General features: G+C 47.1%; 9 protein-coding genes across 9 annotated transcripts; 5 read left to right on the plus strand and 4 right to left on the minus strand.

Annotated features, from left to right (window-relative positions):
• Positions 1-137: 137 nt before the first annotated feature.
• Positions 138-1,313, minus strand: N7509_013372 (Elongator subunit IKI1; the record flags this gene model as incomplete). Its single annotated transcript, XM_056638009.1, has 3 exons — positions 138-838; positions 924-1,080; positions 1,155-1,313. 3 exons carry the CDS (start codon positions 1,311-1,313, stop codon positions 138-140), a joined length of 1,017 nt encoding a protein of 338 aa, XP_056481516.1.
• Positions 1,314-4,453: 3,140 nt separating this feature from the next.
• Positions 4,454-5,407, minus strand: N7509_013373 (uncharacterized protein; the record flags this gene model as incomplete). Its single annotated transcript, XM_056638010.1, has 2 exons — positions 4,454-4,940; positions 5,028-5,407. 2 exons carry the CDS (start codon positions 5,405-5,407, stop codon positions 4,454-4,456), a joined length of 867 nt encoding a protein of 288 aa, XP_056481517.1.
• Positions 5,408-5,968: 561 nt separating this feature from the next.
• N7509_013374 (carbohydrate-binding module family 18 protein) lies at positions 5,969-7,705 on the minus strand (the record flags this gene model as incomplete). Its single annotated transcript, XM_056638011.1, has 8 exons — positions 5,969-6,215; positions 6,274-6,456; positions 6,487-6,617; positions 6,638-6,799; positions 6,843-6,919; positions 6,996-7,069; positions 7,123-7,248; positions 7,314-7,705. The coding sequence occupies 8 exons, from the start codon at positions 7,703-7,705 to the stop codon at positions 5,969-5,971; spliced, it is 1,392 nt and encodes a 463-aa protein (XP_056481518.1).
• A 41-nt stretch (positions 7,706-7,746) lies between these two features.
• N7509_013375 (carbohydrate-binding module family 18 protein) lies at positions 7,747-8,575 on the minus strand (the record flags this gene model as incomplete). The annotated part of the gene is made up of 4 exons (XM_056638012.1): positions 7,747-7,912; positions 8,091-8,281; positions 8,333-8,372; positions 8,442-8,575. 4 exons carry the CDS (start codon positions 8,573-8,575, stop codon positions 7,747-7,749), a joined length of 531 nt encoding a protein of 176 aa, XP_056481519.1.
• Positions 8,576-9,313: 738 nt separating this feature from the next.
• Positions 9,314-9,788, plus strand: N7509_013376 (killer toxin alpha/beta; the record flags this gene model as incomplete). The annotated part of the gene is made up of 2 exons (XM_056638013.1): positions 9,314-9,524; positions 9,607-9,788. 2 exons carry the CDS (start codon positions 9,314-9,316, stop codon positions 9,786-9,788), a joined length of 393 nt encoding a protein of 130 aa, XP_056481520.1.
• On the plus strand, positions 9,789-13,874 carry N7509_013377 (glycoside hydrolase family 18 protein; the record flags this gene model as incomplete). The annotated part of the gene is made up of 16 exons (XM_056638014.1): positions 9,789-9,829; positions 9,905-10,018; positions 10,084-10,157; positions 10,213-10,312; positions 10,380-10,422; positions 10,474-10,611; positions 10,667-11,678; positions 11,751-11,807; positions 11,861-12,106; positions 12,167-12,516; positions 12,583-12,758; positions 12,832-12,923; positions 13,008-13,177; positions 13,246-13,279; positions 13,350-13,431; positions 13,502-13,874. The coding sequence occupies 16 exons, from the start codon at positions 9,789-9,791 to the stop codon at positions 13,872-13,874; spliced, it is 3,102 nt and encodes a 1,033-aa protein (XP_056481521.1).
• Positions 13,875-14,523: 649 nt separating this feature from the next.
• On the plus strand, positions 14,524-15,345 carry N7509_013378 (SNUT3/LISCH7 family protein; the record flags this gene model as incomplete). The annotated part of the gene is made up of 1 exon (XM_056638015.1): positions 14,524-15,345. One exon carries the CDS (start codon positions 14,524-14,526, stop codon positions 15,343-15,345), a length of 822 nt encoding a protein of 273 aa, XP_056481522.1.
• Positions 15,346-15,802: 457 nt separating this feature from the next.
• Positions 15,803-20,182, plus strand: cwh41 (mannosyl-oligosaccharide glucosidase; the record flags this gene model as incomplete). Its single annotated transcript, XM_056638016.1, has 9 exons — positions 15,803-15,839; positions 15,924-16,451; positions 16,474-17,048; positions 17,327-17,588; positions 17,673-18,313; positions 18,370-18,415; positions 18,480-18,858; positions 18,923-19,838; positions 19,919-20,182. The coding sequence occupies 9 exons, from the start codon at positions 15,803-15,805 to the stop codon at positions 20,180-20,182; spliced, it is 3,648 nt and encodes a 1,215-aa protein (XP_056481523.1).
• A 1,480-nt stretch (positions 20,183-21,662) lies between these two features.
• Positions 21,663-25,819, plus strand: N7509_013380 (NACHT and WD repeat domain-containing protein; the record flags this gene model as incomplete). Its single annotated transcript, XM_056638017.1, has 3 exons — positions 21,663-23,189; positions 23,245-24,871; positions 25,122-25,819. The coding sequence occupies 3 exons, from the start codon at positions 21,663-21,665 to the stop codon at positions 25,817-25,819; spliced, it is 3,852 nt and encodes a 1,283-aa protein (XP_056481524.1).
• Positions 25,820-26,184: the final 365 nt, after the last annotated feature.

The raw sequence follows: 26,184 nt of genomic DNA on the forward strand, positions 1-26,184 counted from the left end.
ATTATTCATTAGACCGGCCTCGGCCCTTCTTTCAATTTTCACAAATAAAGTCGTAACAATTCATAGACCTCTACTCATCATAATAAATCCTCTAAATCTCATCCTCCTCCTCATCAAAATCATCCTCTTCACCCATATCATAAAGAATCCTCCCCCCCCTCCCCAGGCCCATCCCCATACTGCGCATCAAAATAAGGCAAAACAACCCCCTCCCTATCCCGCCTCTGTCGATCCGTAAGCCCAAGCTCAAACGTCGACTTCGGCTCCTCATCTTCCGCACGATCATCTAGCTCCATAGGCGGATTATAAAGAACATTATCATCCAAAAGCGTAACAACCTCCTTAACATGTGACGCCGCATACCGCGACGCAGGAGGAAGAATATACCACTCCAACACACCGCGTCCACTCTTCCGCCGATGTTCCAGTTCAAGCACAATCCCCTCCGCAGCACCTGTCCCGGTCAATTTATCCAGACGTCCGAGGATGACGCCATCTTGTTCTTCGTCCAGGCCGAAGACTGGGGCGACGAGGCTTCGGTCCCGCGCTGCTTTTTGCGCGAGGATGTGCGAGAATGAGTGTAGGGTTATTATGCTTGTGGCGAGGTAGGTTAATATGGAGAGGTGGGCGGGTTTGTAGGGGTTTGGCGCTTGTTGGTGCACTGGTAGTAGGCCTGGGATGTCGGTGTGGTATGCTACCACTAGTGAGGCGTCGGCTTTGGGTGTTGATGGATCTCGGGGTGTGATGAATGATCCTAGGAAGGAGGCTAGTTGGAAGGTTGGGTCTGGCTTTTTGGAGCTTAGAAGTGGGTTTATGGCGTCGATTAGGATGAGGCGGCCTATTGAGTAAGGTCAGTCATGGACGTGTTGCAAGAGCGAGACTGTTGAGCTCTTTGGCTAAACCCTGGAGCTGGAATGACTCACGTTGCGGTGGACCATTCTGTTTAGCAGGCTGGTATGCTGAAGCTACTTCGGACATGATATCCGCCGGACTCTTGCGGCGAGCGGAAATGAATGCATCGACGCCATCTGGTTTGCGGAGCGTTTCGAATGAAATGAGAGTGACATGGACTTTGGAGAGCTGTTCGGCTGGTCAGTATCAAACAATATGAATAAATTCTGACATAAATGACTCAGTGACTTCGTCCAACTCACCTTCGCACGTCTGATATATTCTTTGAGCAAGGGTGTCGCCGGCTGCTCCAACGAGTCAAGCAGCAGGGTAAACGGCGACGCGGTATCTCTCAAATTGAGCAATTTGGAAATAAGTAAAAGATTATGCGTCCGCCGATGGGACAGGTTGATTGGGGCCATGGTGCGCGGCGCTCTGCTCTGATGGCGGGTGATCTGGTGCAGGGGAGATGCGGATGAAGTGGGGTTGATTGCGCTGCAAAAATTTCGTGGGCTTTGAGGCTCGACGGGTCGGGCCGCGAACTGCGTGACTGCGCTGCATGTCTGGGATAGATGCTGTGGTTGATTCTTTTGGTTTACAGTGACAGGAATATATGGATTATTTTTGTATTGCTATCGTAGTCAATTGGATTCAAAGCTGAGGTTGAAATATTATGTGACGTCATTTAATAGGTCTTCATATAATGCTGATGGGAGGGGGTGTTAAAATATGCAAACCCGATCTTTATAAATCATGTTTAGGAATATCCATGGATAGTATATAATATGGTCATGGTATCTACCAATTTCGCGCTCCATACATCAGTAGAAATCCCATCGTTAGCGCGTGGCTCCAATGGCGGGGTATAGTCCCGCTGGTGCGGGACTCTGCTTGGGTTGTCACAATATATAACTAGTAGAGTAGCACTAGTAATACTATCTAAGGTACATTCTCAAAGATCCAAAGCTAGCTTAATTAGGCTGTATAAATATATAGATTGAGGGATTCAAGTTCTAATCTAAAGTTAGGAATACCGTAGTATAAATTAATGTGCATGACACTTCTACCAGATGTAAATGGGACCAGTCTACTACATGAAGCAGGAAATAGGTAAAAGTCACGTAGGGTATATATCGATAAACCCGGCTAATTTCTTTAACAATGGAATGGCGCAATGGTTAAGCTCACCGAATTCCTTCGGGTGCCCAGGTTCGAATCCTGGCTCCGACGTTGGTCGGAGTGGCGCAGTGGTTACCGCGTTCGGCTGCTATTTCCAAGTCATCCATTGTTTTTGTCTTTTTATTGTTCCATTCTTTTCTTTCTTTTTATATCTCACCTGCAGATAACTCGGAAGGTTATTTCTACCAATAATATTGATATCAACCCATTTATCAAATCTTCCACCCTTCTCCCTGCTTCCACTTCAGAATCCGCAATACCAAGAACAATGCCGTGCCAGCAATGACCATCATAGCACTAAAAAGTTGAGCTTTCCAGAAAACCCCTCGCTCCAAATCCAACAATGCTCCCGCAATTGGATTCCCAATAAGTAATCCCATCCCCGCGAAGACGAAACACATTCCCATCCGAGTACCCAATATACTCATATCAGGTGTGAGCCGTGCCAGAACAGTCGGTGGCAATGAGACAATTGCTCCAGAGGCATGGTATAGGTTCCTGTCAAGGGCAAAGGCAGCCCGCTTTCATGGGTCTGCATCCAGCAATAGCCGCTACCAGCAGCAGTTTTTGATCGCGTAAAAACAACACAGTTTGATTTCGATGCACATAACTCGGCACATGCCTGGTATGACGATGTTTGTGGATATCCCAGATCCCAGGTTCTGTATTGATTCACTAAAACCATACAACATGAATTAGCGGCCTGGGAAGGAAAAAATTGGCGACAACGCGGAGGCTTACTCTTATTATAGTGAAGTTTGAACTTTTTGCCATCTACAGTGTAGATACAACCATCATCGTGTGCAGCTTCTCATTGTAAGCATATTAGTTGACGAAAGTATGATAAGAGGGATGGAATATAATTTCTGAGAGGCCTTTCTCTCTAAATAGTAAGCATGTCTGCACATAGTCCAGGTGGAAACCAGCTAGCTAGGTTGTAATGGGGATCCACAATGGGGAAGAGAACTAGGTTGTGGCCCGTCTCCAGATTAACAATACTACAGCAAAAACCTTAACAGAAGACGTAAGTGGAGAACTATGCATGGGCATAGTGAATACGAGGCAGGCCCACTTTGGGACGCATAAATTAATAGATGGAGCTGGAGGGTCACACAGCATGCTTAAACCTCTCCCTCGGAGACGTTGCATCAATGCATCATGATATCTTTCATTGGGACTGTCAGCATACAGCGTAACATTGAATCCACAATCAATCATGGATAAATCTAGCTCCCGGCTTTGACAGAGCTCATTGAAACAGTTTACGCTAGGGAGAATCCGCAAGTTCAAAACTCGAAATTAAGAGTCTGCTACTTAATGCAAACTGTCCAATTATATATACTAAATAGAACCTTGGAACGATTGCACCTTCCTCCCTAGGCACACGAGATAACTAGTATTTCTATAGTACGCTCTTCGTACTTTGTATACTGTGCCTCTCAAATTGATGCGGCCCGTCGAACAATTATGTTACGCTGCAAGGCCTTGGCAACGGGGTTAGAAAATAATTAATTAGACATAATTTAAGTACATTTATTTTCGGCCTCTTTGAGGCTCTTAGTAACATGGCTTCCGGCTGAAATATCCGTTGCATTGCAATAGAGCTGAATCATCTCATCTGACCAAGTATCTTCGTTGGATATCACCGACAGAAAAAATCAGACAAATCTTTTAAATTGATTGCCAGAAAGGAGTGTAGTTACTATTCTTATGTTCGCTGTCTGGGTATTTTAGTCAATAATTGATATAGTGCTAGCTTAGCACAATTCAAAGCAGATCCTGAGAACTTTTGCTAGGCTACCCAGCAATATCATCTGAAGGGGTACTCCTCTGAAAGATTGACATATCGTCACAATGAAGTCTGATACTTCTTCCAATGATCCGGCGTATCAGCATCCATAAACTTCTCAATTCCATCCACAACACCAATTTCCCCCACAGTCCAATCGCCCATTTCCACACGCTCAGCCCAATTATCCAAAACCTTGTGAAGCTGCGAACTACTTCGAGTCCCACGGCAAGATTCCACTGATACCGTAGACTTGATACAGTTTATCAGATAACCCCTCGTCGTAATCATAACACTCATTCAGCAACACGCCATTACTACTCCGTGCATGACCGTTCCGACCAACATCAAAGGGGAGCAGGAGTCTGGTTTCGTTCCCTGCATCTCTACCAGTATTATCCGATACCTCCTCAATGTACAGCCCCGTAGGAATCTTGGCGCATCCGCGACCAGAACACCATTCTCCGCTCCACGGACCTGGCATCGTGTTGTATGCTTCACCTCGGAAGAGGAGAACTGGGGGAGCAGGGTAGTTACCCCGTTTGCGCGCTGTGGAGGCAGTATCATCATCATCGAAAGGTGAAAATGGCTGAGCTAGAAATTCGGGTTCGCTTTGTAATCGAATCCCTGGGCGATGTAGTCGAAGCTGATATCGCGTGCAGGTAGAGCGGAGAGAAATTCATGGACGAAGGAATCCTTTCGTATTATCGATGAGATTATCGTTGAGGTCGTGTATGAAATTTTGGCATTCTTATTTTGCGGAACAGCACTGGCATCTTTATTTTCCGCCTTGGGTAATCGAGTTGATGGGAGTCGAGATTCGATTGCGTCGAGAAGACGCGCGAAAGCCGCGACGGCTTTCTTGACATCGCTTTGAGCATATTGATGAGCTTTCCAGGGAAAGGATGGCGAGTGCCATTCACCTTTGCGATGGGCGGGATATGTGGTGACCTTTCCATCATTTATCATCTCTAGATATACATAGAGAATATTCTGTAAAGGTCTCCATGGATATACATCCTGCAAGTCCATGTCCATCCAATCTGGGAAAAAGGCTGCGAGCTCGGTCTTTTGATCGAATCTGTGACTTTTATTAGTACTAGTACCAGAGTAAAATATTCGGCTGCATCTATAATAATCTGATGCTTTTAGGTTAGGACAGACGAACAGGATGCCAACTTCTTCATCATTCGTAGTACAAGTCGAGTGATACAGCATCACGTATCGATCTCCTCGCGATTCCAGTATTTGAAACCGAAGAAGATCTTCCTTTCTAGCAAGTCCAGTCAGGTAATAAGAAAAGCTCCAACCTGAATCATAGAATCCAGTCACGTCTTTAGCTAACCGGAGAAACCGAACCAAATTAGGGTTCAGACGCGAGGCGAGGTCGAACGGAATCGGAGATGACTGCTCCCACCAACTGGTTGAGGGGAGCGAAGCGACATCTCGGCCAGTCCCGCTCCATGCATGCTCGAATATCTTATTGTGAAATTTTGCTGACAGCTCAGGGTCGAAACTGGAGTTTGACATACTGTGCCCTTCGGTCATCGTTGGGAGTATGGGTGACCCCTTTGGAAAAAATCCAGTGGTTTGTAAAAAAAAGGGTCCGAGTGGACTTTGAAGGATCTAGACCTGATTGGGGAAAATGGCTAGCTCTAGTCGGTGCTGCCGTATATAGTTACGAAGTGCCCCGCAGCTAAACAAGGGTACCTACAGTGATGGAGCTGCTAGAAATGCGCTAAATTAGCTTGTTCTTCTTCCGCAACGATCCGAGATAAAGGGTAACATTTACTCTTTACTGCGCCACGGGTTCAGAGACCGCAAATTCGAATAGAAAAATATGGAAAAATTAAATACCGAGCTAGGGCACGCTGGAATAAAGCGCAACTCTATTGGTTATCAGAAATTTGGCACACTGCTGCGCAGAGAATTCTTGGGCTTTTTGTATCTTGAAAGTTGGGGGGATTAAATTACCGAGGCAGTGAGTTGGTGTGAAAGAAAGGGGGAGTAATGAATAACTTCGAACTCGGAGTACAGTCTCTTCTTCAAGATAAACGAATTCTTATTCTCTTGCCAGAAATCAATCTACCACTAATACAAACTATCTTCCTACAAGCATGCCCCAGAGTAGCAGTTACCAGCAGCACAGTAGTCTGCAGAGCTTCCACAATATCCAGCAGTAGAGCAACATTCGCCAAATTGAGTCCCAACGCAAGTCTTATTCCCAGCGAAGGAAGGCCCACATTCACCGTTGATACTGAGGCCGCCGTCAGCTCCATCGCATTCTCCCGAATAGCAATGGCCTGGGCCGCAGTAGTCCGAGCCATCGCCGCAATAACCATAGATAGAGCAGCATCTTTGAGAGTATATTGATTAGTCGTTATTCAAGTGGCGGAGAAATCTGTTCAACTTACGAGCCAAAGCTAGGATTACTACATGTTGTATCTCCCCATGCCGAGCCACAGGTGCCATTTGTAGTAGCAACAGTAGACTGGCAAGCCCCGGAGACACAGTTTCCTGCACTGCAATAGTCGGATGTAGTTCCGCAATATCCGCTAATTGAGCAACAGCTGTATGCGATCAGCAAAATTATCCAACTGATATATTTTGGCCGGATATTGAGTTACCTATCGACGCCTGGACAGAGAGTATTTCCATTTGAAGGGCCACACTTGCCATCGGTTGAAGTTGACGATTTTGTGACAGGCGCAACACAGACTGAGTTGTCAAGCCAAAGGTTCGTGCAATTATCCCAAAGCTAATCCAAAATTAGAAAACAGCATGACTTGTCTTAGGAGGGGAAACTTTACGAATGTGTTGAGAGATCGAAGGTCGGAAATAGTGACGCCACTTGGATCCTGAATTTAGCAATGCCCGGAGAAGCAAATAGAGACAGTACTCACAAACGAAGAGCGATTGAGTTGCACTTGACAAATAAGTCTGATCAGTATGATATCATGCAAGATAGATTTGAATGACTCACTGTATCTCCAGAAACAACATCATAGAATAAGCCACATTCAGATGTAGTTCCTGATTGCGTTGGCTCAGCCGGAGTTGCTGTTTCCAAAGAAAGAAATCATATTATCAGATAGCTGTAACAACAACATTTGAATTTCAAAATTCCCTGACTCACCAGTGGTGTAGTATGATCCCGCCGTCGTGGGGGCATAGATAACACCCGTAGGAACGAAATTTCCTCCTGGCGGACTTGAATACGGTTAGAGAAAAAGCCAATGGCATAATGAGCGTAATCAACGAACCTTTGACAAACTCGCTGAACGTTATTCAGGAAGCCACAAGAGCCCAAAATTTTGGGGTTCCATGCCAAAAGCTGGGTTAAAGTGACATTGTTAGTGTCGGTAGAGTACTTATCTGCGAGATCTTGGCTAATATGAAATAAGCAAATCGAAAATTCTTGCAAATCGATGTAATGTAAGAAGGGAGAACATACCAGGACGGATTGTCTCGCAAAGTATCTAGCTCACAAGACAAGGGAAGACAAATAGAGTTGTGGAAATCGCAAAGAGCATCACCAGTAGCAGCCACAATAGCACCTGTGCTGACGTTGTATGTATCGGATATGTTAAAACATGACCTGTAACCGTCCTCAAAAGGCTCAACCAATTGTCCAAGACAGGTCGAAGAAGCCAAAGACCCTGTGGTAGTACCGGTAGCAACCGGAGAGCTTGAAGCAGTCGCTGATGCTACCGACAGGGTTGTGCCATATGTTGTAACAGGCAAAGTGGTGGAGCAGTTTTTTTGGATTGACTCATATTGCTGGAGAAGATATTGTGTGCTTTCACTGCTTGGCAATAATGGAGACATGAGGCGTTGACGCCACATTTTAATGAAGCATTCGCTACAAAGCTGCTACATGTTAGCCCTCAAACTGTGTAAGTCTTATTAGAATCAAACTTTACCAAACTTCGGTCGTATAGCCTAGTCACATCTTTCATAGTCTCTGAAATATCTGTGCGTAACCAGTCTGGATCTGAGCATTCGGTGGGGATGGCAGATGTGTCCGGGTTATAGCACGCATCTGGTGACCATCTGAAAGAAGGATTCGCGTGAGAAAGAAACCTTGGAACTTCATTAGAGGATGTTCGGGATTTCTTACCGCACGTAGTCACTTCCTTGCCAGTCTTGAGACTCCAGAAAGCACCAATTCGAGGAGCTGAGCTTGTTAACTGCTGTGTCCTAGAGGTCTGCCTCCAGATCTTGTGCTTACCTATCCTGCAAGCAGACTAGGTCATGGCCATCGAGCCACAAAGCTGGGATCGATTGTGCAAGCATGTACCTGCCATTGCTGTATACTGACTCTCCATTGCAATTTGCCTCGACTGCCAAATTCCATGAGCTAAGTGAGGCCCCGCACCCTTTGGTGCATAGAGTAGTGATGTTCTGTTGAGTCCAGTCTGTCTAAATGTAAGTACAGGGAGCTTTCAGAGATTCAAGTAGCATAGAACTAACACAAGCTGTCTGGTCCTCCAGCTGCGTTGCTACCAGTAGTCTTGTCACAAGAAATGGTGGTATTCCTATAAAGTTAGCCCATGTCCAACTTTGTAACCGTCTTACTCACAAGGCTTCTAGACATTGATCCGATAGACCGAATGCATCTCGAATCAAGTTACTCTCGTAGTTGTCATAAATTCTGAAAGAAGCTTGAACCGAGGCACTGAAGCCCAGTCCAAAGGCCAGGAGACGTAGGAGCATCCTCTCGGTTATAAGAAATATTTATTATTACCAAAAGTTGATGGCTATGAGCTCTCTGTCTTATTGATAATTTATTCTTTCGCCTTTCGAAAAAAAAGAAAACAAGCCACAGCTAGTTAGTAGCTCAAGGTTTTACCGAGATGAGTCCCACTACTGGCAAGCCGGAGATAAGTCGCCCCCGATGTAACTTGGTATCCAAAAATCCCTCAGAAATAAGTCTAGAGCGAGTTCTGAAAGGGACTATAGTTTCTCTGAGGAGGCACTAAAATTTCAACTGGTTCCATTTTCTCTTGTTTTCGGACGGTTGGACTAAGGAAGCGAGAAAAATTTGTCACCGGTCTGCATACACCTACGGAGCACTCCGTATACTTCGGCGCTTTCAGGGTTAGTCGCTGAACTAAATAGACTAGAGCACGACTGATTCTCACGCTAAGTGGGTCACTTGAACAAGCGGCGACCCTTACCCGGTCTTAGCCTCATTTTCTCTCAAAATCCAGAATGGATAAACTCTAAGCGATCGAAATTGGCTACGGAGGCTAAGCTTTTCAAGTTAGAGATAATTTTAATGTCTCAGATGAAAGAAATTCATTCGACAATTGGAAAAGGGTGTAGAATGTCAATGTTACAACCTATGGCTAAGGCCAGTAATAACAGTAGCACTCGAAACGAGATTCTGAATTTAAGACGAAGAACAATCCACTCGGAAAGTTTCTGAATTGCGAGGCAAACTTTCTTACCATGTTCGTTTTTAACGCTCTGGTACTTGGTGCTGGGATTCTTACTGCACTTCCAGCGGCAGCTGCAACAGGACAAGCACAGAATGGAAGCAGCATTTACCAAGCTAGGTTTGCACTACACAACCACTCTACTCCATTATTTCAAAATGTGACAGGAGTTTCGGCAAATCCAATGGTCAGAGCATTGCAATCCCATAACTCTTCGGAAAACAGTCTTCAGAAACGCGCAGACAACGGCCTTCCTACGGGAACCTGTGCCCCAGGCACTCCCTGTTCAAATGGAGCTTGTTGTAGTAAGGTATTGGTGCTTCGGGTCCCGCTACATTATTTTCCTTGAATCTAATTCCTCTATTTACAGACCGGTGTTTGTGGCTATTCTCCAGATGAATGTGGGTCCGATACCTGTATATCAAACTGCAACGCTAAGGCTGAATGTGGAGAGTATTCAGAGGGCGGATCTGTCTCTTGCCCCCTGAATGTTTGTTGCTCTAAATTCGGATTCTGTGGAACTACAGATGTATGTGCCTAGATATTCTTGATACTTTCGATTGCTTTTATTGATCATTGGCTGATATGAAAATCTAATTGCTAGGAATTCTGCGCTGATAAATGTCAAAGTGCCTTTGGAACATGTGGCTCGGTATCAGAACCTTCTTGCTCTAGCTCTGGTTCTGCGAAAAAGAACGATTGGATACTATGAAGGATGGTGAGTTCCTTTCCTGTAAAACCCATCAAAATGCGCTTGATTACTGAATTTTGACAATATATTAGGGCTTCGCAAAGACCATGCGATATACGCTTCCCATCTGATATTGATGTCACTGCTATGACACATATCAACTTCGGTAGGACCACCTAAATCTCTTCCTTGCGGTACGATTTCAACTGAATGAGTTCTAGCGTTTGTTTACTTTCACCCTACAACCTTTAAAATTGTCCCAAAGGACGCAAGTGATGTTCCCCTCTATTCCCAATTCACAGCTCTTAAGGAAAAAAAACCGTACGTTGTATCATCCCAACTTTCCTCTGGTCTTTCTATGCTCACACTTCAATTTTACCTTTTTTAGATCTCTCCAAACATGGGTCTCTATCGGAGGTTGGGCATTTAATGTAAGTAACCCCGAGATATCTCAAATGAATTCAAGTATTAATCAATGATAGGACGCCACTAACTCGCCTAATACCCAAATGGCTTTCAGCGATATGTCATCAAGTGCAACAGGTCGCAAAGCTTTCATCGCATCTTTGATTCAATTCATGAGCAATTATGGCTTTGATGGAGTAGACCTCGATTGGGAGGTAAGCCATCAAATGCCAAGGCTTGACTTTTCTCAGTGCTAAATAGTCTTTATAGTATCCAGCAGCGGACGATCGTGGCGGCGTTGAAGCTGACACGGGTAACTTTGTTCTGCTTCTCAATGATATGAGGGCGGCCTTCAACGGAAAGTATGGAATCAGCGTCACGTTACCATCCTCTTACTGGTATCTTCGTTGGTTTGACATTAAATCCATGGAGAAATCAGTGGACTTCTTCAATTTCATGTCATATGATATTCACGGTGTCTGGGATTCGTCAAGCAAGTTCGCCGGCCCCTATGTACGCCCCCACACCAATTTGACAGAGATTCGACTGGGTCTGGACTTGCTCTGGCGCAACAAAATATCTCCATCCAACGTCAATCTGGGCCTGGGATGGTATGGTCGCTCATTCACTCTCAAAGACCCATCATGCAATACCCCCGGATGTATATTCAGCGAAGGCGGGGCCGCAGGAGAATGTACCAAGTCCGCAGGCACACTTTCCAACGCGGAAATTCAACGCATCATTGCTAAAAATGGGTTAACGCCGACAATGGACCGTCAAGCGGCAGTTAAATGGATTACGTGGGGCTCCGATCAGTGGGTTTCGTATGACGATGGCGAGACTATGCAAATGAAGATTCAGGCCGCGAATGAGCTCTGCCTGGGTGGCACTATGATTTGGACGATCGACCAAGATGGCCAAGACAATACAAGCAGTAATGATCTGATGGGTATTGGAACGGCGAATGGAGTTTCTGCTTCTGATGCCGCAAAGATACGTGAAATTCACGCGAGTGCAAAGGCAGCGGCTACTACTCAAAACTCGTGTTATTGGTCTTTCTGTGGCGATGAATGCGCGACTGGGTTTATCTCCGAGGCCTGGGCTAAAGATCAAGTAGCGGGCATTGAGCTCGATATGAATTGCAGCGGTGATGAGGTTAAGACCCTTTGCTGTGCCCCTGGGACGAATACGGGTACCTGTGACTGGAGTGGATGGCGTGGTGTTGGCATGCCTTGTGCCACCGGTTATTGTCCTAATGGAACTGAACTCGTTGCAGTTAATAGTGAGCAAGATTTTCATCTTCAAATTACCATTTATTTTCTGGCCCTACTAATCAACGAGTCACTTTTTATAGCAAACTCATATACCGACAATTCAGACTTGGGTGCGATCCACGATTTGAGCTGCAATGGTATAGTTATCATATTCAAGATATGTCTGGTAATATACTGACCAACGATCAAGGTGGTTCTCAATCCTACTGCTGCTCTGGCTTTGTGCCATCATCTTTTGCCAACACAGACTCACTGAATCTCATTGGAGAAGCCGGTCTGACGAAGCGTGGCACTGGAGTTATTGCATCCCCTGGTACCAACAGCAACCCAGATGAGGCAATCGTTGGGAAAGAACTATTTAAGCGCAAAGGCGGATCTTGGTCAGACGAGGATCCTACCTGTATCGGTTTCACTAACTTCTTTGCTCTGGTTCTAGGTGAGTATCGTCGAGGCCTCCGCCATGTCTTGAAGACCGATTACTGATTCAATCTGTTAGGTGGTCATTTTGTGTGGTCCTTTGGAAGAGCAGTTACACAATTCGACGGCGCTCCATTTACCTGGAATGTTGGCCAAGAGATTCTCAATATGTGCATGAAACCAACAGAAGTTGTTGCTCATGAGAAAGCCGCGGGCGCTAATGGTGTCATTGCATCTGCTGCTGCAGCGTATGGCCAAGGAGCTGTAGGCCCCGGTATTACCGATATCAACAGTGCCAAGGCAACTGTGACTGCGGAGCCAGTGCAACTTCCTCAGACGTATGGACGATATACAAGAAAGTCTTATGACAAGGATACGAAGGACTGCTCTTTGACCTACGAATGCAAGTACGGTTTGGGATTTGACGAGGTAAAGGTCTCCAACTTCAACCGATCCGTGATAGCTGCTAAACATTATCTGCTATAACGATGATAGATCTGTGACAATCAGCGCTATGCTATCGAAAAGGGGTTTGACCACAAAACTGTTTATCATATTTCGAAAAGGCCCAAGAAGACCTACAAAGACAAATGGAATGATCGTCGGGGTTCGGAGTGGTACAGAGATGATTCATTGGCTGGCGGCTCTGGAAAATGGGCAAAAAGACACAGGTGCGAGGTGTATGTATATCACAGCCCTAAACTACGTGGTTGGTACAATGATCTAATTGTTCTCATGGACCAGTGACGAGTTCCCTCTTGGGTCCTTGCGAGAGGCAGCAAACAAGGCGTATCAGATTGTACGCCTCGTGAACGGTCCAGCAAATGCAGAACAAGGTTAGTCTTATTTAAATGCGACTTAATGCTTGAATTCACGAGAGATATGTTCTCTTTCCGGTGCTAACGGCTTCATTGTTATAGGAAAGGACTGGAAAGACTGGCAAGATGCTAACTGGATTCCATGCGTTGAACAGCTTGGACTTTGGAAAGCCAGACAAAGTCCAGTGACTTGGAAATTTTCGGACTTCCCCGAAGGTGACAACCGAGCAAATGCAGCACTGGATGGTGAACATTTCCTGCAGTATTACGGGGTATGTTGATTGCTCCCTCGTATTATCGCTTATTCATTGAATTCATCCGTACTGACTTCACATTGAAGTTTGATTCTCAAACACGTGACAGTGAATGCTGGGGTAAGTCGTGAATTTCCTTTTTTATACAAAGCTGCGTTGAGTTTATCGATACTTACTATCGTCGTGTCAGCTACCTACACCTGGGAAATAGGTGCTCGAGCAGGAACGTCAACTGTATCTGATCAAGGATTCCGTGTTATGCCTGATGATCCGTACGTACCACCCCCGTTCACTATATCAGTCAATTGTCCACAAGCCTCATCTAATTTGCATATGTATCAGAATGTTCTATGCTCCCTATAACTGGCCCCATTTCAACAACTATAAAGCAGCGCCCTCGGAAGATAATCTTCCCACGGAGATCTTCTCCGCTCAGTGGTTAAAACGCGAGATAGCGCGGTCTGTTCTTCAAGACGATCTGCCTCTTTCAGCAATTTTTGAGGCCGAGAAAGCAGTTGAGATCATTCAAGCAAGTGAAGTCTCCAGTGAATTTAGGCCTACAGATCCCGCAACACATTCGCGCGATCCAACCGACCAAGGAAGCAATGGCGGTACCAGCCATCAATCTATCGTGGCTGATCTTCCCCAAATGACAGGACATGCTCATGGTCGAGCCCACTTGCATGATCACGGACGACGGAGACCGCACTATTAAGTAGAGCAGCTCACTGCAAGAGAATATGGAGAGGATCAATATTCTAGAAAGACCTGCTTTACGTTTCGTCTTCCAGGATAAAAAGTTCATAGCCATTCGCCGCTGATATTGAGCGCTGGAGTGTTGCAACAATCTTGAGTGGATAGCGTAATGGAACCTGTGTTTTCAATTCAATTAGTTTCTATAATTCTTTTCGTCTCACTCGCGACGCATGTGCAGCTGAGCCTGCTGCATGTTATTCTGGCCAAAGAAACTTCCTACATAAACAAGAGTCCGGTTGCGCAGAGAAGAACCAAGCAAATTTTCAACAAAAGTGAGAAGGTCGGATATTATTTGCTATCGAGAGTGCGTTGTACCTAACAAGGTCCCAGTGGAGAACAGCCGGACAGTCGTCCGAACAGCACGGTTGGCACCTCCCGCCGACCGTAATAAACTTCTCAAGGTTCTGCCGGCGCAACAAGAAGTGCAATTGCGACGACGTGATACCCCCAGCCCTCATAGCGGCTTACGACCCTTTCGATTACCTCTCTGAAATAAGGTTGCCAGGAGTCATAGCCCCCTGAAGAAGTACCCCGCCCAATTTCTGCCGCTTCATCCAACCGCCGAAAGACCACACGGCTCCAGACACCACCTTTGTCTCCCAACCACCATGGCGGAGCCACCTGCAAAACGCGCCCGACGGGTTGACAGTAGCGCTATGTGGGATTCCAGTGATTCAAGAGCTCGCTCGCCAGATGCAACCTCAGACCAAGACCGCCGACGCCCACCACGAGACGACCGACGCGACGGTCCTCGAAACGATCGTCGATTCGATCAGGAAGATAGACGGCGAGAACGGAGCTGGTCTCGAGATCGCCGCGACCGAAGGGATAGAGATAGGGACGGACATGGAGCTAGGGACCGGAAGAGGAGTACCAGTCGAGAGCGTGGTGGCTATGATAGACGAGGTAAGCAACAGCTACAGCAACAGCTACAGCAACAGCTACAGCAACATCAGCCGCAGGAGCTACGAGAGCATGGCAATGTACAACCCAGACATGAAACCACGACTAACCGACATTTTCGCGCAGGATATGCATCAAAGGGCGACAAATTCCGCGACCGTTCCCGCTCGCGATCTCCAGTTCGAAATGGTAAGGCCCGGTCGAGGTCCAGATCTCCTCCCCGAGGATACAAAGGGGACCGTCGCTCTGATCGCAGAGACCCTCGATCTCGAGATGATGGCCGACATGCCAATGGTTCCGGACACAGCAAAGATGAAATGGACGTTGATTTCAAGGAAGATGCCGACGAGGATGAATTCGAGGCTATGATGCGCAAGAGCATGGGGTTCACACGGTTCCGGACTACAAAGAATACCAAGGTGCCCGGCAATGATATCTACGGTGTGCGGAAGGAAAAGAAGATCGAGTACCGCCAGTACATGAACCGTACAGGAGGTTTCAACCGACCTCTCAGTCCGTCACGATGATTCCATTGCTATGTTATATTGGTGGTATTTCAAGGGTTGCTTTCTTTTTTTACATGGGTTTCACTTGGAGGGACTTACATTCTGTCCCACCTTTTCCTTTTTCTTTCCCTTTTCCCTTTTCCAAGCCCTTTTTGCATTCGCGGAGCATGGTCCTCGGGTTATTTCTCTTCTAAAATCTTCTACGGCAAAGACCTGTTACTTAATTTCCATTTATCACAATTGGAAATTGGAGCATTATTAGACATGACCTGTCTTTCCCCCCCAAAATGCCTGACCGAAATGTAGTTGATTGAAGCTTGAGTGGCCTATAAAAGTCGCAGTTTCTCCTCCACCTCGGCTGTGACGTAGCTCTCTTTAGACCACCGCCGGTTTTTACATTCAACTCTCTACCAACTCCCCTGCCACCGTGGCTTCGTTACAATTTTTGACCTCAAATATTGTGCCACGAGTACTCAAAATGTCTGCTGCAGATCGTCGTGAAATCGTCGTCATTGGTAAGAAGAACAAGCTATTTGCACCATTTTGTACCCCGCGCCGTTACAACGACCGAATGCGCTGACCACATTTTTCACCTCCAGGCGGTGGTATAATTGGATGCTGCTCAGCATACTTCCTCACAAGACACCCCTCCTACGACCCAACCTGTCATAAAATCACCCTCCTCGAAGCCACCGATATAGCCGGCGGGGCATCTGGCAAAGCCGGCGGATTACTCGCGCAATGGGCGTATCCGAACAACCTCGTAGACCTCAGCTTCCCACTACACGCCCAACTTGCAAAAGAACACGATGGGAAAAACAGATGGGGTTACCGAGAGACAAACTGCGGCCAAATCGTCGTCCGAGGCCGCGCAATGACCGACAAACCCGCCAACAACAACAACAAACCCTCCGGCGAATCCCTACAGAAACGCAGCACGGCCGCAATGTCGAAACTCAAGTCCTCTAACACACCCGAGGATCTTGACTGGATTGAACCAGATCTTATACGCGCCTACGAGAGTATGAGCGGACCTGGTGAAACAGCCCAGGTCCACCCGTACCTCTTTACCACGTCCATGGCCAAACTAGCAGAAGAGAAAGGCGCGGAAATTATCCTGAGGACAAGTCACTGATATTTCTCGTCCAGACGGCGCAGTCGAGTCTGTCACATATATCGACAAAGCCTCTGGAGACTCACGCACCATCCCAGCAACAGATGTCATTGTCGCCGCAGGACCATGGACTAGCACCGTCCTCCCCGAAGCGCCCATTGCAGCAATGCGTGCTCACAGCGTTGTCATCCGCCCAACTCGGCCGGTTAGTGCATATGCGCTTTTTACGAATATCGAGCTCCCGGCCAATTTTAACCCGAGTGTTAAGTCGAGGGCTACGGCGACGGCACCGGAGATCTATGCGCGTCCGGATGATACTATTTATGCTTGTGGGGATGGTGATAAGCTTGTCCCTTTGCCTGCGACTTCTGCGGATGTGGAGGTTGATCTGGAACGGTGTCAGGAGATTGTTGATCATGTTGGGAGTATTTCTGATGAGTTGCGGGATGGGACGGTTCAGGTTCGACAGGCTTGTTACTTGCCTAATAGTACGGGGTTTGGGGGGCCTTTGGTTGGATTGACTCATGATAAGGGGTTGTATCTTGCTTCTGGACATACTTGCTGGGGGATTCAGAATGGTCCTGGTACGGGGAAGTTGATGAGTGAGTTTGTGTTTGATGGGAAGGCGAAGAGTGCTAAGATTGGATCGTTGGATCCTCGGGACCAGTTGTGATTAGAATAGTAGATTGAATGTGAACGTGAATATAATATTAAATACTATAAGAATATACATATACCAATGCAATTGTAAATGTATACTCCCACTACTGGTAGTACTACTATGCCCTCCTAAGAAGCTCGGGCCACGTAATTGCGGAGAGAACAGCAAGCTCCGTCTCCGCCCTCCGCCCTCCGCTGCAACTTGAACTTCTGTCAACTCTCCGAAAGTCCATTGATGCCCGTGCAAAGATGCGACTTGTCGGTTTCTCCCTATTAACATCGGTCCTCTATGCGACCGGGATCTCAGCAAACAATGATCCCACCGATGCCTCCATCCTAATCAACGAGGCCGCTCGCGCCAACAACCACTCCCTGCTATGGGGCCCCTACAAGTCCAACCTGTACTTCGGAGTACGCCCTCGCATTGCGAACAGTCTCGCTGCGGGATTGATGTGGGCCAAGGTCGATGACTTTGCCACCGCGCAGCAGAGTGAGTTCTACCCTGTTAATTGCAATTGCAACCCCCAATCTTCATAAGTGGAGTGAAATGAGTGCTGACTGGAGACCATGAAAGACTTCAGACACACCTGCGAACAAAATGAGGGTATGGCTGGATATGGATGGGACGAATACGATGTGCGGAAAGGTGGACGCGAGACTATCCACGATGCTGGCAACAGTCTAGACCTCACGATTGATTTCGTCAAGGTACCTGGCGGCCAGCATGGTGGTAGCTGGGGATTCCGCGTCAAGGGCACCCCTCGTGAAGACGGTAGCCCTGACCAGCCCACAACGATGATCTTCTATACGACCCTTGAAGGACTCGGCGAAGTAGGCGTTGATATGGACACTGCTTCCTCGAGCTCTCCGCTTGACGGCGACTTGAAATTCAATGGCTACTCCTCGGAGCTGGGCGACTTCTCCATCGATGTCACCTCTGGCCCGGAGAGTAATGAATATTTCAGTCACAGCCACCCTACTAATGGTGAGAAGCCATTGGGGCAGGGTATCGTGTCAAGTGCGACTATGCCGCAGCAGGCTCTCTGGCAAGCTAAAGGCATTCTGTTCACTCAAATGAAGGGCGAGGTTGAAAAGACCATCGAGCAGCATGGAACGGATAACCCCCCTCCTCCGGCACAGCTGTTTACTATTCCTCACATTCCTGGACAGGGTAATGTTCACATGGTCCAGAAGGTCTTCACTGGCGCATTCGAGGTATGTACCGTCTGAAAAAAAGCTTCCTTTGGATGCAGGGTCACTGATTTTGCTAGTTTGATGTTCTTTTCTCTTCCGGATCGGCCTCTGAGCCCATGACTTGTATGTTTTTTATCTGATTTCCGAACGAATAACCGCAATATCGTATATCTAACTCAATTATCAGCGGATATTCTCAACAAGGAGCTCAAGGACGCCTCCCTTTCGTTTTCGCAGAGGTTTAAGGAAGTCCTGGAGCCAAAGACGCCCTTCAAGTCGGAAGAGTATTCGAAATTCTCCAAGGCTATGCTCTCCAACTTGATTGGTGGTGTTGGATTCTTCCACGGTGACGATGTCGTCGACCGCTCCGCCTCTCCTGCTTATGACGAAGAAAACGAAGGCTTCTGGGAGGAGACTGCCCAGGCGAGGGCTGCCGCACAGCCCGTATTCGAGGGCCCCAAGGACCTCTTTACCTGCGTTCCTTCTCGGCCATTCTTCCCTCGAGGTTTCCTCTGGGATGAGGGTTTCCACCTGATGCCTGTCATGGAATATGACTCTGATCTTGCGTAGGTTACCGCTGCTGCTACCCGCGATGCAATGTGTTGTACTGATTATCTTTCTTTATTTTAGTCTCGAGATCATCAAGAGTTGGTTCCACCTGATGGACGAGGACGGATGGATCGCCCGTGAACAGATCCTGGGCCAGGAAGCCCGCAGCAAGGTTCCGCAAGAATTCACAATTCAATATCCCCACTACGCCAACCCTCCTACTCTTTTCATGGCCTTGGAAGCTTTCATGGACAAAGCGAGAACCAACAAGAACAAGAGCGACGAGTCGGAATCTCTCGATATTCCCGATGTAGCAGAGAACCTCCGCACCGCGACCCTGCGAAACCCCGAACTATCCGAAGCCTACCTCCGCTCCTTTTACCCCCTGATGAAGAGACATTACAACTGGTTCCGCAACACCCAACGCGGCGATATCAAATCATATGACCGCGAGGCATTCTCTACCAAGGAAGCCTACCGCTGGCGCGGCCGCTCTGAGCAGCACATCCTAACCTCTGGCATCGACGACTACCCTCGCGCCCAGCCGCCTCACCCGGGTGAACTGCACGTGGATTTGATCAGCTGGATGGGTATGATGACTCGTACACTGCGCCGTATCGCCGAGACCCTGGGCGAGGAAGATGATGCGGAGGAATTCGCTTACTACCAGAACGCTATTACTCGCAACATTGACGATCTGCACTGGAACGAGAAGGAGCAGACTTTCTGCGACGCTACTATCGATGAATTCGAGGAGAGCGTTCACGTCTGCCATAAGGGTTATATTTCTATTTTCCCCTTCCTTACTGGCATGCTTGGACCTGATAGTCCCCGCCTCAAGGCTGTTCTGGATCTCATCCATGACCCCGAAGAGTTGTGGAGTGACTACGGTATTCGCAGTTTGAGTAAGAAGGATAAGTTTTATGGTACCGAGGAGAATTATTGGAGAAGTCCCATCTGGATGCCTATTAACTATTTGGTCTTGAAGAATCTCTACGTAAGTTTGACTTTCCCCTCCCTGCTCGCTCCCGGGACGATTTCCTTTGCCAGTTTCTAACAACACATCTATCTATATAGGATACCGCCATCACAAAGGGTCCTCACCAGGACCAAGCGCGGGAAATGTACTCTCAGCTGCGTAAGAACCTGGTCGAGAACATCTTCAAGGAGTGGAAGGAAACCGGTTTCGCCTGGGAACAGTATAATCCAGACACGGGTAAGGGGCAGCGAACTCAGCACTTTACCGGCTGGACCAGTATGGTGGTGAACATGATGTCCATGCCTGATCTCAGCGAGAGTGCAAACAAGCACAAGCACTCCGAGTCGCATGACGAGCTGTAGGTTTGATTGAGGTGTTGATGTATCTTTGTCTTGACTTTGGCTTTGTATTAGATTTCCAATGTTGCATAAGATCTTTCAAGGAATTAGACAAGTGATTATGACGCTTCATAGCTGCAATTGATGCCGTTTTTTTACCGAGTCACAAAATTACTGGTAGTAGTAGCATACCTACCCTACTACTCTCCAAATCCGGACACAGAAGATTGTATTGTGTAAATGGCTGTTGCGCGCGGGTCTGACAAAAGTACGATCCTCGATAGAAAAGGTATCGACGTGCTCGGCGCGTCGCCACGACTTCTGGTTGGCCATTTCCCGTTGAATCCCTGTCGCAGCACGTGTACTCCTGGGCTGAGTCTGGATACGAAGGGACTAAATCCTCCCCCTCCCCCGCGTCAATTTGCAATTTAGCGACAGATGAGATCTTGATACTGAGAAGAAATTAGCCCAAATGTCAGACCCGAATGACTATACAGTGGGCTGGATATGTGCTATCACCACGGAGTATGTGGCCGCCCAAGCCTTCCTTGATGAAGAACATGAAGGCCCTGCACATCTACCCTCGCGCGACTCGAGCGATTACACTCTAGGTAGAGTTGGAAAACACAACGTCGTCATTGCTGTTCTACCTATGGGTTCTTATGGCATCGCCTCGGCCGCCCGGGTAGCCGAGAATTTGCTACATGGATTCCCAAATGTTCGCTTTGGACTTTTGGTGGGAATCGGTGGAGGCGCACCGAGTCAAAAACATGATATCCGTCTTGGCGATGTCGTTGTTAGTATACCCTCTAATGGACGGGGTGGTGTGCTCCAATATGATTTTGGGGAGACTGTTCAGAATAAGGGCTTTCGGAACACCAGCGTTCTTGATCAGCCACCTACAATCTTACGTGCAGCCGTAAATGGGCTCCAAGCTCGATATGAAATCGAGGGCCATCAATTGGATGATTCCATTAACAGAATCTTAGAGCGAAAGCCTCGACTTCGAAAGAAATATCAGAGGCCAGAAGAAACTAGTGATCGGCTTTACCTTAATAAGGTTCTCCATCCTTCAAAAGGCGAGCCCTGTGAAAAGAACTGTGCAAGTGATCCATCTATGCTGGTGTCACGAGTTTCACGGAGTGAAGATGAGATCAGCCCGGTCATTCACTATGGGCTAATTGCGTCTGCGGATCAGCTCATGAGTGATGGATTGCTGAGAGACAAGCTGTCGGCCGAATACGACATCCTATGCTTTGAGACGGAGGCTGCTGGGCTTATGAATGGGTTCCCTTGCTTAGTGATTCGTGGAATCTGTGACTATAGCGATTCACACAAAAGCGAGAGATGGCAAGGTTACTCATCTATGGTGGCTGCAGCATATACCAAGGATCTCCTATATCGCATTCCTCCACATCGAGTCATGGTGGAGACGAGAATTATCGAAACTCTAAAGCCAATCATCACCCAGTTTGCTGAGACAGCGGAGCGTATCGAGATCAGCATGGAATTCGACAGATTGCCCGCTGTTTTTGATGCCCAATTCGACTCCTATATCAACCAGCACGATGAGTTTTGTCTTCGGGGAACAAGGACTGGTGTGATTGATGAGATTTCCCAATGGGTCAATTCCCCTACAGGGAAACCCATTTTCTGGCTAAACGGCATGGCTGGAACAGGCAAGTCCACTATAACACGAACATTGGCAAGGGACTTCAAGGAATCAAACTTGCTAGGGGCTAGCTTCTTCTTCAAAAGAGGTGAAAGCAATAGAGGCAGCATGCAGTGGCTACTACCGACAATTGCGAAACAACTGGCGCAATCCGTTCCGGAGCTAAGACCGGGTATTCTCAATGCAGTCAGAGAGGATCCTGATATTGCGACGAAGGGATTGCCGGAGCAGTTCGATAAGCTGGTTTTAGAGCCTCTCATTGGTGTTATCAATTCTTGTCGTTTATCGCCTATTGTGATTGTGATAGACGCCCTGGATGAATGCGAGACACAAAATGATGTTGAAATTTTGCTTCGCTTATTACCTCGTATCGGGCAGTCAAAACATATGATCGCACGCGTTTTTCTGACTAGTCGACCGGAGATTCTTATCCGTTTGGGATTCTCGGAGATAAGCAACGATGCCCGAGACCTCGTACTTCATCAAATCCCCGAAGAGGCTACTGAACACGATATTACATTGTTCTTGCGGCACCAAATGGCATCTATCAGAAGGGAGCGGCTTCTCCCAGCTAATTGGCCCAATGAAAAAGATCTTCTTGACCTGACCAAATTGTCTGTCCCACTGTTTATCTTTGCTGCAACAATGTGCCGTCTTTTCCAGGATCATCAATTGGACCCAGTGGTTTGTCTCTCAGAGGTTCTATCCTATGGGGGCGAGGGATCTCAATTACATGGGACATATATGCCGGTTCTGAACCGAATTTTGGACACGAGAGCAAACAAAGAACGAGTGGCTGAAGAATTTCGAGCCGTAGTGGGTGCAATTATCCTGCTGGACAGTTCTCTCTCTATCGCTTCGTTATCTAACCTCATCAATATTCCAGAGAGCGTGATTGACACTAGGCTCAACTCTTTGCACTCGGTTATTCGGATTCCCAAAGAAAGAAATATGCCTCTCCGTCTATTTCACCTCTCATTCCGCGATTTTCTTCTTCACCCAGACACGAAAAAGAAAAGCTTACTATGGATCGATGAAGAAGATGGGCATTCAAATCTGGCTCTAAAGTGTCTAGCGTTGTGCCGAAGTTTGAGAAGAAACATATGTTCATTGCCCAGCGATGGAACTCTGCGAAAAGAGATTGATCAGCGGACCATCGATAAATGCTTTTCCCCAGAGACCAAATACTCTTGTAGGTTTTGGGCACATCATGTCAAGAAGAGTGGTGATATGATGCTACTGACTCGGGAAGGCTTCCAATTTCTTCGTGAACATTTCCTTCACTGGTTGGAAGCAATGAACCTGCTTGGTTTGGGATCAGAAGCTGTTTCTATCATTCAGGATTTAAAGTCCGACAAGGTAAGCCCCACAAAAACGGATCGAACAATCAATCTTCGGGTCCTGACCAGCGTAGATTGAAAAGTCTGAGATGTATTCGTTCTTGCGTGAAGGAGAACGCTTCGCGGTGAATAATCAATTTATCGCCGATAAAGCACCTCTGCAACTTTATAACTCAGCCCTTATTTTTGCACCCAAGAACTCAATACTCCGAGATCTTTACCGTCATGAATTTCCTCAGTGGTTAAAGCTTCTCCCAGAAGTCAACAAATTATGGGAGGCGGGGTCGCGGCGACTTGAGGGTCATAAGGGGGAGGATGATTTAGAACTCTCTCATATAGCATTCTCCCATGATAGCCAAATGATTGCATCATGTGGAAGCAGAAGGGGCATTTTGAATGACATTCATGCAGTTCGGCACACAATTTGGGTTTGGCATGCAACTACTGGTGTAGTGCAACATACTTTGAGCCTTCAGTTTGATCGAACCCATGGGAATGTATCCTCGATTGCATTTGCTCCTGATAACCAGCTACTAGCCTGCCGTTTTGAAGAAGGAGATGTCATTGTTTATGATCTCATTCAACGCACTGTGATAAACACTCTGCTTTCACCCGGGCTGCTTCGGGCCATGCCACGCGTTTTCACCACCACAACCAGCCTGGAGGCAATAAGGGGAGTGTCTCCAATATCTAAAGATGGCCGGAAGATAGCATACTCGCCACTTGGAGAGCCTATTCAAATATGGAATCCACTAACAAGTGAAAAGATTCACCAGTCCCCATTTAATAATGTCGGACCTATCACAATCTCCTCCGATGGCCGGCTGGTCGCCTCGTGCCTATTCTACAATATCCATAAAGCTAGCTCCAATATCTTCAATTCGTCTTCAAATGAGGGGGAGACGGAGGTGTTTGTGCAGGCCGGTTATCAATTAGAGCGCAGGGCTGATGTCGTTACGGCTTTGAAGATCTGGGATACAGTCACTGGTACAACAGAGGTCATGGACTCTCCATTTAACCACAGCACAAGTGTATTGCAACCCTTGAGCTTTCCACATAATTCCGATTATTTTGACTGTGGTTATTGGCCTCGTTTAACATTCTCCCCCAATGGCCAGATACTCGCCGTTCAGTCGAATCCATTCATCCAGCTATGGGATATTCCCAAAAAAGCATTGAAGTGGAAGCTCAAGGGCAACTCTGACTATCTAGCATTTTCCTTCGATGACATTTTGCTGGCATCAGGAACCCGCTTTAATACCATTCGGGTGTGGAATCTCGTCTCGGGCACCTTACAGCATGTTTTCTGCGATTTTGGGGGCCTTATTTCTCTTACCCTCTCCCCGAATGGATACATCTTGGCATCGAAATCGAGCGACGGCATAATCCAGCTCCGAGATCTTGGTGTGATATGTGAAGAGACCGTCTCTGATGTCTTCGAATGGTTTGAGGACGATAGACGACGCCAGGTTATTCTTCGCCCATCAGAGTTTTCTAGCTTCAACCCTCCGTCACCTTTCTCTAAATCGAATTACAGGACCCAGCATCCCCTGGTCAAAAAAGGGAAGCTTCAAGCCAGCTCATCACCGAGCCCACAAAATATCCGTCTCATGGCGATATCTCCAGATTGCCGATTGCTCGTATCCCTTGTATACACTATGAATGAGGATCCATGGGCCCAACTTTGGGATATTAGCGAAGGTCGGCACTTGCGCAAATTTGACCTGCATTTCCTCGGCACCGTTCTATATCAGCAGCTATTTCCCATAGCAATGAAGTCCTGGCCGTTGGATATGAGACATATGGAGCAGAAAAGGATGCTACTGACGGAATCAAAACATTCGAAATTGCGACAGGCGAATACAGACATAGCATTCCAGTGCGTGAAAGTGGAGTAACTTTTCTATCCTTCTCTCTCCTGATGACTGCCTTCTTTTTGCTGCGAACAGAGATATGACTTTCTCCCTATGGAACATGGCCCAAGGTTCGATAGCACATATAGATCTCATCTCTATGTCCCACCTTGACGTTGATCCTCATGAAGGCAAATCGGTGTGGGTACTTGATCCATTAGTCGCATTCTCTCGGAACGGCCGCGTCGCATATACCGGACCAAATTCCGATGGAAGGCTTGCTATTAACCTCTGTGAGACGACCTCAGGAATGCTATGCCATGTTCTAAACAGCCAGTCGTCGGGGTTTCGATTATTGTGCTTCTCACCAGATGGCCAGTCGCTGGCGGCTGTTACGAGTCACAAGAAAATCTCTGTCTGGGATGTCAACAGCGGCAGGCTGAGCCATAATTTTGATGAGAAAGAATTCATCAATAAGATCCAGTTCACTGTGGACTCTTCAGTACTCATCTCTAATCTAGAGCCCTCCAGACCTCAAGATTGTCCTATGCATCTCATCGGCCACCTAAAGGGTTTAAGTTGGGATATGTCAGTAACATTGCGTGATGAATGGATAAGCCACAGGGGCGAAGACATTCTATGGCTTCCTTCGGAATTTCGCCCGCATTTTGATGTGCTGGTTGTGAAGAATACTCTGATCATGGCCCACATAACAGGGCAAGTGTCCTTTATGGGGTTCGATTTCACACATTTGCATGGTTCTTCGGCGAATACAGAAGTAAGGAGAGACCTTTGAGGCAACGAGAAGGAAGGTGAAGCGAATTATCAACGAAAAAGAGAGACGGAAGAAATTCAAAGCGAGTGAATATTAACAATCACCTGAATGCCATACTATACAACAGCCACTGGCATTCTCTCGTCATCGTAATCCTTATGAAAGCATAAATAAGATGAATTTAAAAGAGCAAATGAAAAGCTACTAGTAAACAGAACTTAAATAAATACAACCAAATACACCAATGCTAAAAAATGCAGGGAGAAAAACAGAGAAAAAACAAAAGGGGGCGCAAAAAAAAACTCCAAAATGCAAAATGTCCTCCCTCCCAGACTCGGAGAGAAGGAGAGACAGGGAACAGAGAGATGCGCATCATATAACGTATT

Source organism: Penicillium cosmopolitanum (genome assembly GCF_028827165.1).
Source record: "Penicillium cosmopolitanum strain IBT 29677 chromosome Unknown utg000012l:1.0-3308103.0:1.0-3310761.0, whole genome shotgun sequence".
NCBI classification, from domain to species: Eukaryota; Fungi; Ascomycota; class Eurotiomycetes; order Eurotiales; family Aspergillaceae; genus Penicillium; species Penicillium cosmopolitanum.